General features: G+C 44.9%; 2 protein-coding genes and 1 long non-coding RNA gene across 5 annotated transcripts; 2 read left to right on the forward strand and 1 right to left on the reverse strand.

Moving 5' to 3' along the window:
- The first annotated feature begins 51 nt into the window (after positions 1-51).
- Positions 52-4,426, forward strand: phospho2 (phosphatase, orphan 2). The gene is made up of 2 exons (XM_052503171.1): positions 52-714; positions 2,525-4,426. Exon 2 carries the CDS (start codon positions 2,550-2,552, stop codon positions 3,279-3,281), a length of 732 nt encoding a protein of 243 aa, XP_052359131.1. The 5' UTR covers positions 52-714; positions 2,525-2,549; the 3' UTR covers positions 3,282-4,426.
- Positions 1,117-2,594, reverse strand: LOC127919525 (uncharacterized). 3 transcript variants are annotated; one of them, XR_008103239.1, is made up of 5 exons: positions 2,465-2,594; positions 1,873-2,106; positions 1,452-1,711; positions 1,300-1,409; positions 1,117-1,243 (listed from the first exon to the last, which is right to left on the reverse strand). It is a non-coding gene; the product is annotated as an uncharacterized LOC127919525 (long non-coding RNA). The 3 variants fall into 3 exon arrangements; XR_008103237.1 differs by lacking the exon at positions 2,465-2,594 and having other exon boundaries at positions 1,300-1,407; positions 1,552-1,711; positions 1,873-2,177; XR_008103238.1 differs by lacking the exon at positions 2,465-2,594 and having other exon boundaries at positions 1,300-1,411; positions 1,552-1,711; positions 1,873-2,177.
- LOC127919518 (kelch-like protein 23) lies at positions 3,980-8,717 on the forward strand (the record flags this gene model as incomplete). The annotated part of the gene is made up of 5 exons (XM_052503162.1): positions 3,980-4,128; positions 4,646-4,961; positions 6,984-7,190; positions 7,372-8,113; positions 8,565-8,717. Coding segments are annotated over exons 1-5 (1,429 nt in total), but the record flags the coding sequence as incomplete, so codon positions are not given.
- Positions 8,718-11,260: the final 2,543 nt, after the last annotated feature.

An 11,260-nucleotide genomic window follows, 5' to 3' on the forward strand; every position in this document is an offset into this window, starting at 1 on the left:
CTCCTCGAAAGTGTCTCTGCTTGAACGCTCCGAAGTCGGAGATTTCCGAGGTCCGAGCGGCTCAATAAAATCGTCTTTATACTTAAACCAAGATAGACCACAGCCTGTCGTTTCAAACGGGAACAAATTACTCTAGTGGGCAGAGCCAAGCACGAACTAGAGAGATTCTATTGGCGCGTTCTAGCACGTATTTGCATATTTCCATTAGTGTAAAGTGCACTTCTGCAATAACTCAAATCGCCTTCACACTCATTCTAAACAACGCAATATTTTTTTTTACTTTGGTAAAGTCTACAAAACTTTGTTGTAAAGTCTAGTTCACTCTGTTCGTAACATATTCTAGTTTTGGGAACAGAAAACTGTACTGAAATCAAATGTTTAGTCGATGAGAAAATGTGAAGGATCTCTGCCAAAATCCATCGAGTTCCATCTTATTTCTCCCACTGCGTGCCACTGGGCTTCCTCTCACTACCACTCACTACCACATTTGATGATTTGACATCGTTTTTTCCAAATTTGGTAGTGAGTGGAAACGCCAAGCGGATGCTTCACATTTACACATCCGGTGGAACATCTGTCTCATTGTTCTATCTGTGTCTCAATGGTTCCCAGTTGTTCCGAACGCGACATGTCTCAAGTGTTTGTTTAAGATCCAACCGGCGATGTCACGCATCTAAATGTACATTTGTGTAAACGGTGTAACAACAGTGTGGGGTAAGATCCTAAGTGAATACACACATCGATACATATATTATTTGACAAGCAGTTTACTGTTTAGAACGACGTAAAAGGAGCTAGCTACTGTACTTGGTGTGTAATAGATTGATTGTTAGCTAGCCAGCAGACAGTTCAAATAACACTCTTAGCCATTCAGTAGCTAGCTAGATAGATACTGCTTGGTCACTAGCCTTTTTCACTTCAGTTCAATTCAAGGGGCTTTATTGACATGGGAAACGTGTTAACATTGCCAAAGCACTTTCTGTTTAGTGTCTGTCTGCCTGCCCCCTCCACAGTGTTGGAAAAAGTACTCAATTGTCATACTTTAGTAAAAGTAAAGATGCCTTAATAGAAAATTACTCAATTAAAAGTGAAAGTCACCCAGTAAAATATTGAGTAAAGGTCTACAAATATTTGGTTTAAAATATACTTAAGTATAAATAATTTCAAATTCATAATACTAAGCAAAGCAGACAATACCATTACATTTTTTTTGTTTCTCTCTCTATCTCTCACCCCTCTACCTCTCTCTCTCTCTCTCTGTGTCTGGCTGCCTGTCCGTGTCTCTCTCTCTCTCTCTACCTCTCTCTCTCTCTCTGTGTCTGGCTGCCTGTCCGTGTCTCTCACCCCTCTACCTCTCTCTCTCTCTCTCTGTGTCTGGCTGCCTGTCCGTGTCTCTCACCCCTCTACCTCTCTCTCTCTCTCTGTGTCTGGCTGCCTGTCCCCCCCTCTACCTCTCTCTCTCTCTCTCTGTGTCTGGCTGCCTGTCCGTGTCTCTCCTCTCTCTCTCTCTCTCTGTGTCTGGCTGCCTGTCCGTGTCTCTCACCCCTCTACCTCTCTCTCTCTCTCTGTGTCTGGCTGCCTGTCCGTGTCTCTCACCCCTCTCTCTCTCTCTCTCTCTGTGTCTGGCTGCCTGTCCGTGTCTCTCACCCCTCTACCTCTCTCTCTCTCTCTCTCTCTCTCTGTGTCTGGCTGCCTGTCCGTGTCTCTCACCCTCTCCTCTCTCTCTCTCTCTGTGTCTGGCTGCCTGTCCGTGTACCTCTCTCTCTCTCCTCTACCCCTCTCTCTCTCTCTGTGTGTCTCTCTCTCTCTCACCCCTCTCTCTCTCTCTCTCTCTGTGTCTGGCTGCCTGTCCTGTGTCTGGCTGCCTGTCACCCCCTCCCTCTCTCTCTCTCTCTCTCTCTGTGTCTGGCTGCCTGTCCGTGTCTCTCACCCCTCTACCTCTCTCTCTCTCTGTGTCTGGCTGCCTGTCTGTGTCTCTCACCCCTCTACCTCTCTCTCTCTCTCTCTGTGTCTGGCTGCCTGTCCGTGTCTCTCACCCCTCTACTCTCTCTCTCTCTCTGTGTCTGGCTGCCTGTCTGTGTCTCTCACCCCTCTACCTCTCTCTCTCTCTCTGTGTCTGGCTGCCTGTCCGTGTCTCTCACCCCTCTACCCCCTCTCTCTCTCTCTCTCTGTGTCTGGCTGCCTGCCTGTCTGTGTCTCTCTACCTCTCTCTCTCTCTCTCTCTGTGTCTGGCTGCCTGTCCGTGTCTCCCCTCTACCTCTCTCTCTCTCTCTCTGTGTCTGGCTGCCTGTCCGTGTCTCTTCTAACAAACCTATTCCACCTCTCTCTCTCTCTCTCTCTCTGTGTCTGGCTGCCTTTTGCACCTCTCTCTCTCTCTCTGTGTCTGGCTGCCTGAGAATCATCCCCTCTCTCTCTCTCTCTCTCTCTGTGTCTGGCTGCCTGTCTGTGTCTCTTACCCCTCTACCTCTCTCTCTCTGTGTCTGGCTGCCTGTCCGTGTCTCTTCTAACAAACCTATTCCACCAGTGTTTTGCAGCAGAGGAGAATCATCATGAAGACTCTGCTGGTGTTTGACTTCGACCACACCTTGGTGGATGACAACAGTGACACCTGGGTCATTCAGTGTATCCCGGACCAATGCCTGCCAGACCTGGTCAAGAACTCCTACCAGAAGGGACTCTGGACAGAGTACATGGGCAGAGTCATGTCCTATATAGGAGACCAGGACATCAGCCCCGATACAATCCGAAGTGTGATGGAGACAATACCGTTTACAGATGGAATGATTGAACTGTTGGCGTTCATTGTGAGTAACAAGAACGACATTGACTGCATCATTATCTCAGATTCAAACACAGTGTTCATCGACTGGATACTGCAGGTGGCTGGGGTTCAAGACGCGGTCGACCAAGTCTTCACCAATCCGGCTGCGTTTGACAAGCGTGGCTACATGGAGATAGAATGTTACCATTCTCACCAGTGTAGTCAGTGCCCTGTCAATCTGTGTAAGAGGAAAGTGCTGGCTGATTTCCTAGCAGGGCAGTTGAAGGGAGGGGTAGAGTATCAGAGAACTTTCTATGTAGGGGACGGAGGGAACGACCTTTGCCCTTCCAACAGTCTAAGGGAAGGAGATGTGGTGTTCCCTAGAAAGGGTTACACCTTAGAGAGGCTGCTCTCTAGACAGAGTGCACAACAAGGAGAGGGTTCATCCAACCCGAGAGTCGTAGGATGGACAAGTGGAAAAGAGATCCTGATGGAACTGAAAGCATGTGTTCCCCTGTAGGGTACAGCTCTTTCTCATACTAAATGAAGTGTACTTGCAACGATTAAAAAGTATACCAAATGCTTGCGAGGGAAGGATTGTGATTGTGTCTTTGTCCTGTTTTGAAAAGTTTTTGAAGATCATATTTTAAATGAGCGGGACTGTATCACATCACTCTCTCAGGTTCAGATGCAAATGAATGTACATCTTTGTGCTTATTTTTGTCTTTAGCAAATGTAGAGAGATACAGAACCCAATAAACAGAAAAGGAAAAAAAAATCACACCTGTAAATTACATGTTATAACTGTTTATAATTAAATATATATTCTAGGATGTACAGTCAATAAAAGACATTGGCATCACTTTTTACTAGGGCACTCTCTATGTGTATTACCAGTCCAGCGTATTAACAGTGCAATTATCTGTTGTCTCTACTAGGCTCTATTGTGAGTGTTATTATATAAATGGCCGATTACTGCTTCAGCAGTGCGGTTTCGTGGACCGTGACCCCGTCTCCCTGCCTCCCAAGATAACCCTCTGTCTGTCCCTTTGTGTCAATACGCTGATAGTAGGACGAGGCGCGGTGAATGTGATTGGTCGAACGCTGTTATTTGCGGCTGGTAAGATTATCAGAGGCGCTGCTGTCTTCGGCTGAGATGCTCTTGTCACATCAACTGAGCGCCTGCCGCGTCAGCCTAAATAGATAACGAAACTAAATAGCGGAATGTCCGGCGTTTTTTAGATTGGTTGGTTTACAAGGGAATTGGGTATAAATAAGGATTTATAACAGATGGCGTGTGATGCGGTTTGACTCGCTCCAAACACAGACGATGCTTTAACAACGGGACAAGAAACCATGTCGAGCAGGTAGATGTGTGGCTGTTGTTCAGTGAGCTGTGTTAATGGTCTTCACTCGGGACTATTTACATTGAATAGTATTCTGTCAAGTGTATGCAGGTCCTATGTGAATCCATTACATTGTGTTTTAAATAAGACGACTAATAGATTACATCATCAAATACTCTCTGGATCCGTTGCAAATCCATGTATGTTTACTATCTGTGCTCAGTTCATCGTTTTTTTGCAAGGTGTTGCTGCTTACAGTATTGCAAAATGTTCATTATGCAATGTTTTCTGTTTTAGCAATAAACCCAATTTGATTCTATCAAGCTTCATTCATTTAAATGTCACGTTGAAACTAATTCCCATTGCGGTTTGCATCCTACAGACCATAGCCTGTCTTCATAACGTCAGTGTAACCAGATGTGTAAAGGGAAGTCCAACGTCAGCTGTTCTGTATTACTAATGTATAACATGGATGTGCCAAGGCAACGGCATACATTTTTAAAGGGTACATTAAGATATTTAATGTCTCGTGTTTCAGGAACACAATGTCATCTAAGGGACAGGAGTCGCCGGAGTCCTTCTACACCTATGATTTCTGTGACCCAACCCATCCCACGGAGGTTCTAGAAGCCCTCAGAGAATACTACACAGAAGGCTTGTTCACTGACATAGCGCTACAGTGCTCTACAGGGGAGCTCTTCCACTGCCATAAAGTGGCTCTATGCTCCCGTAGTTCCTACTTCAGAGCCATGTTCACAGCCGATATGAGAGAGAGGTCCCACAGTGTCATCAGACTAGCTGGGGTAGATGTGGAGGTGCTGACGACTCTGGTGGACTATGTGTACACCTCCAAGGTAGGCTACACCTCTGAGACCATTTATGAGTGACTGTCCATTATGTGAATGTAGTCGCCTAATATTAAAAAATGCTATGTTTTTTAACCTTTATTTAACTAGTCAGTTAAAGAACAAATTCTTATTTACAATGACGGCCTACCAAAAGGCTCATCTATGATTGCTTATGGCGTCTCAAAAGTCATTTAGTTATCATTAAAATGGTGTTTTTACTTTTACACATGTTGTGTCTATTGTTTTAATATTGACGTGGTCCCATGTAACTTTTTACTGCAGTGGGATAAATCAGGGGCGCACAGAGTGGTTCTTGGTCGTCTTAAACAAATCTACCTGGAAACAATACAAGTATACACCTCAAACACATGGTTATGGGTTTAACAAAAGAAGACACCTGTATCATGTCAGATATAGAGTTGAAATGTATTACATTTTGATTTTGCATCCAAATATTACACTTTATATACATCACAGAAGACTGAAATTTAACAAAACTGTTTGACATAGAAACACAAGATTTTTGTCTGTTAAATAAAAAAATCTTTATCAATGATGAAACATGAGTAACATTCCACCCATGAGGCCAAAGAGGACACTTTTGGTCATTGACTGCAGGAAAGGGCTACATAATACAAAAGTATGTGGACACATGCTCGTCCAACATCTCATTCCCAAATCCGGGCATTAATATGGAGTTGGTTCCCCCTTTGCTGCTATAACAGCCTCCAGTCTTCTGGGAAGGCTTTCCACTAGATGTTGGAACATTGCTGCGGGGACTTGCTTCCATTCAGATCATTAGTGAGGTCGGGCACGGATGTGGGGCGATTAAGCCCGACTCGCAGTCGGCGTTCCAATTCATCCCAAAGGGGTTCAATGGGGTTGAGGTCAGGGCTCTGCAGGACAGTCAAGTTTTACCACACTGATCTCAACAAACCATTTCTGTATGGACCTCGCTTTGTGCACAGGGGCATTGTCATAATGAAACAGGAAAGGGCCTTCCCAAAACTGTTGCCAAAAACACTTGGAAGCACAGAATCATCTAGAATGTCATTGCATGCTGTAGCGTTAAGATTTCCCGCCACTGGAACTAAGCGCCCGAACCATGAAAAACAGCCCCAGACCATTATTCCTGCTCCACCAAAACAGTTGACACTGTGCATTGGGGCAGTCGGCGTTCTCTTGGCATCTGCCGAACCCAGATTCGTCCATTGGATTCGTCCATTCGTCCATTGGATTCGTCCATTCGTCCATTGGATTCGTCCATTCGTCCATTGGATTCGTCCATTGGATTCGTCCATTGGATTGCCAGGTGGTGAAGCGTGATTCATCACTCCAGAAAACGTGTTTGCAATGATCCAGAGTCCAATGGTGGCGAGCTTTACACCACTCCAGCCGACGCTTGGCATTGCACGTGGTGATCTTAGGCTTGCTCTGCCATGATGGGAAACCCATTTCATGAACTCCCGACGAACAGTTCTTGTGTTGACATTGCTTCCAGAGGCAGTTTGGAACTCGGTAGTGAGTGTTGCAACTGAGGACAGATTATTTTTACGAGCTTCAGCACTCGGCGGTCCAGTTCTATGAGCTTGTGTGGCCTACCACTTTGCGGCTGAGCCGTTGTTGCTCTGAGACGTTTACACTTCACAATAACAACACTTACAGTTGCCCGGGGCAGAAATTTGACAAACTGACTTGTTGGAAAGGTGGCATCCTATGACGGTGCCACGTTGAAAGGCACTGAGCGCTTCAGTAAGGCCATTCTACTGCCAATGTTTGTCTATGGAGATTGCATGGCTGTGTGCTCGATTTTGTACACCCGTCAGCAATGGGTGTGGCTGAAATAGCCGAATCCACTAATTTGAAGGGGTGTTCACATACTTTTATATGTATAGTGTAGGTTATTTACTGCATCCCAAATGGCACCCTATTCCCAGAAAGTGCAATATGGACCCTAAGGGTGCTGGTCAAAAGTAGTGCACAGTAGGGTGCTATTTGGGACACAACTCTAAACTGTCTCCCTCCCAGGCCTCCATTACCCAGTGGAATGTAGAGTCTCTGCTGGAGGCTGCAGACCTGCTGCAGTTCGGAGCCGTGAAAACGGCCTGTGAGAACTTCCTGGTTCGTCTCCTCGACGTCGACAACTGTCTGGGCATGCTCCGTTTCGCCCAGCTCCATGTGTGTCTGTCCCTGGAGAAGGAGGCACGCAGGGTGCTGCTCTGCCACTTCCACGAGGTAATGGTTCAGGTTTAGGTTTTGTCTTATTCCTACATCGTGGTACATACACAGAAACAAGCAACAAATATGATGTCATTCAATATATATATATATAAACACTCATCAGATATGTATTCTACTAAATCAATAGATGGGTTTATTAAATGTCTTTAGTGATTTGAGTGTGTCATTTTCTCAGGTGGTGAGAGAGGAGGAGTTCCAGGAGCTGGGGGTGGAGAAGGTGAGGAGCCTGCTGCAGGAGGAGAACCTGGCGGAGGTGTTGAAAGAGGCGGTGCTGGTGGAGGGGGTGGTGAGGTGGCTGGCCCACGATACTCTTGCCCGCAGGGGACACTTCCAGGAGCTTCTTCACTCCGCCCACTTAGACCTGAAGGAAGAGTACCTCAGGACCGCCTTGGAGCTTCATAGAGAGTGTCTGGAGACTGACACTGAAGACATCCACTCTCTATTTGTCCAAGCTCTGAAGGCTGCTTTTAATATCAATAAAAGCCCTTCGGAACACTGCAGAAGGGGCAGGAGACTGACCTCCAGGATGTTTGTGATAGGAGGGTACCACTGGCACCCTCTGTCTGAGGTCCAGACCTGGGACCCGGTCACGGACCAGTGGCAGCAGGGGGAGGATATGCCAGACCACACCAGGGAGAGTTATGGAGTTACCCTGCTGGGTTCCAACATCTACTTTAGCGGCGGCTACAGGACAGACACTACAGAGGCTCTAGATACAGTGTGGGTTTACAGCAGTGATACTGATCAATGGACACAGGGGCAGCCCATGCTGACAGCGAGGTACTACCACTGTTCTGTGGGTCTGCATGGGTGTGTCTACGTCATAGGAGGGTACAGAGGAGGGGCGCCCATGGGGGAAACGGAATTCTATGACCCCTTGAAAAGGAAGTGGATTCCCGTAGCTAATATGGTACAAGGTAGGTTGGCCTATGAAGGTTTGGAATATGACATAGTTGTGAACTTGACAGTTGATTTTTTGTTGTAAGTTTTGTCTTATAGTAAATATATTTGTTTACTGTTGGAGTTTCATGGTAGTTTTAAGGTTGGAAGCCTTTTAGTGACAATCCTTCCTTCCTTCCTTCCTTCCTTCCTTCCTTCCTTCCTTCCTTCCTTCCTTCCTTCCTTCCTTCCTTCCTTCCTTCCTTCCTTCCTTCCTTCCTTCCTTCCTTCCTTCCTTCCTTCCTTCCTTCCTTCCTTCCTTCCTTCCTTCCTTCCTTCCTTCCTTCCTTTTCCTTCCTGCCTTCCTTCCTTCCTTCCTTCCTTCTTTCCTTCCTTTTCCTTCCTCCTTCCTTCCTTCCTTCCTTCCTTCCTTCCTTCCTTCCTTCCTGCCTTCCTTCCTTCCTTCCTTCCTTCCTTCCCTTGTCACAGGTGTGGGGAACGCTACGGCCTGTGTTCTGAGAGACACAATATATGTGGCAGGCGGTCACTATGGTTACAAGGGAAGCTGCACCTATGATAAGATTCAGACCTACAGGGCAGACGTCAATGAATGGAGCATAACAACGACCTGTCCTCATCCAGGTACCACAACACAACTCAGTTATATCAGCCCTAGTTCTATAGAGCAACAGAGACATAAACTGTTATATCAGCCCTGGTTCTATAGAGCTACAGAGAGATAAACTATGTTATATCAGCCCTGGTTCTATAGAGCTCAGCCCTGGTTCTATAGAGCTACAGAGATAAACTCTGTTATATCAGCCCTGGTTCTAGCTACAGAGAGCTGTTATATCAGCCCTGGAGAGACAGAACTAAACTGTTATATCAGCCCTGGTTCTATACAGAGCATAAACAGAGTTCATAAACTCTGTTATATCAGCCCTGGTTCTATAGAGCTACAGAGAGATAAACTCTGTTATATCAGCCCTGGTTCTATAGAGCTACAGAGTCAGCCCTGGTTCATAAACTCTGTTATATCAGCCCTGGTTCTATAGAGCTACAGAGAGATAAACTCTGTTATATCAGCCCTGGTTCTATATCAGCCCTGTTATATCAGCCCTGGTTCTATAGAGCTACAGAGAGATAAACTATGTTATATCAGCCCTGGTTCTATAGAGCTACAGAGACATAAACTCTGTTATATCAGCCCTGGTTCTATAGAGCTACAGAGAGATAAACTCTGTTATATCAGCCCTGGTTCTATAGAGCTACAGAGAGATAAACTCAGCCCTGGTTATATCAGCCCTGGTTCTATAGAGCTACAGAGATAAAGATAAACTGTTATATCAGCCCTGGTTCTATAGAGCTACAGACTATGTTATATCATAAAGCTGTTATATCAGCCCTGGTTCTATAGAGCTACAGAGAGATAAACTATGTTATATCAGCCCTGGTTCTATAGAGCTACAGAGAGATAAACTCTGTTATATCAGCCCTGGTTCTATAGAGCTACAGAGAGATAAACTCTGTTATATCAGCCCTGGTTCTATAGAGCTACAGAGAGATAAACTGTTATATCAGCCCTGGTTCTATAGAGCTACAGAGAGATAAACTCTGTTATATCAGCCCTGGTTCTATAGAGCTACAGAGAGATAAACTCTGTTATATCAGCCCTGGTTCTATAGAGCTACAGAGAGATAAACTCAGAGAGATAAACTCTGTTATATCAGCCCTGGTTCTATAGAGCTACAGAGAGATAAACTCTGTTATATCAGCCCTGGTTCTATAGAGCTACAGAGAGATAAACTATGTTATATCAGCCCTGGTTCTATAGAGCTACAGAGAGATAAACTCTGTTATATCAGCCCTGGTTCTATCTATAAAGTTATATCAGCCCTGGTTCTATAGAGCTACAGAGAGATAAACTCTGTTATATCAGCCCTGGTTCTATAGAGCTACAGAGAGATAAACTCTGTTAATCACTCTATAGAGCTACAGAGAGATAAACTCTGTTATATCAGCCCTGGTTCTATAGAGCTACAGAGATAAAGTTAAAGCCCTGGTTCTATTATATCAGCCCTGGTTCTATAGAGCTGTTATATCAGCCCTGGTTCTATAGAGCTACAGAGATAAACTCTGTTATATCAGCCCTGGTTCTATAGAGCTACAGAGAGATAAACTCTGTTATATCAGCCCTGGTTCTATAGAGCTACAGAGATAAAGTTATATCATAAGACTCTGTTATGTTATCAGCCCTGGTTCTATAGAGCTACAGAGAGATAAACTCTGTTATATCAGCCCTGGTTCTATATGTTATATCAGCCCTGGTTCTATAGAGCTACAGAGAGATAAACTCTGTTATATCAGCCCTGGTTCTATAGAGCTACAGAGAGATAAACTCTGTTATATCAGCCCTGGTTCTATAGAGCCCTGGTTCTATAGAGCTACAGAGAGATAAACTCTGTTATATCAGCCCTGGTTCTATAGAGCTAAACAGAGCCCTGGAGATAAACTAAACTGTTATATCAGCCCTGGTTCTATAGAGCTACAGAGAGATAAACTCTGTTATATCAGCCCTGGTTCTATAGAGCTACAGAGAGATAAACTCTGTTATATCAGCCCTGGTTCTATAGAGCTACAGAGAGATAAACTATGTTATATCAGCCCTGGTTCTATAGAGCTACAGAGAGATAAACTCTGTTATATCAGCCCTGGTTCTATAGAGCTACAGAGAGATAAACTCTGTTATATCAGCCCTGGTTCTATAGAGCTACAGAGAGATAAACTCTGTTATATCAGCCCTGGTTCTATAGAGCTACAGAGAGATAAACTCTGTTATATCAGCCCTGGTTCTATAGAGCTACAGAGAGATAAACTCTGTTATATCAGCCCTGGTTCTATAGAGCTACAGAGAGATAAACTCTGTTATATCAGCCCTGGTTCTATAGAGCTACAGAGAGATAAACTCTGTTATATCAGCCCTGGTTCTATAGAGCTACAGAGAGATAAACTCTGTTATATCAGCCCTGGTTCTATAGAGCTACAGAGAGATAAACTCTGTTATATCAGCCCTGGTTCTATAGAGCTACAGAGAGATAAACTCTGTTATATCAGCCCTGGTTCTATAGAGCTACAGAGAGATAAACTCTGTTATATCAGCCCTGGTTCTATAGAGCTACAGAGAG

The sequence above is a fragment of the Oncorhynchus keta genome, unplaced genomic scaffold (assembly GCF_023373465.1).
Source record: "Oncorhynchus keta strain PuntledgeMale-10-30-2019 unplaced genomic scaffold, Oket_V2 Un_contig_16903_pilon_pilon, whole genome shotgun sequence".
NCBI classification, from domain to species: domain Eukaryota; kingdom Metazoa; phylum Chordata; class Actinopteri; order Salmoniformes; family Salmonidae; genus Oncorhynchus; species Oncorhynchus keta.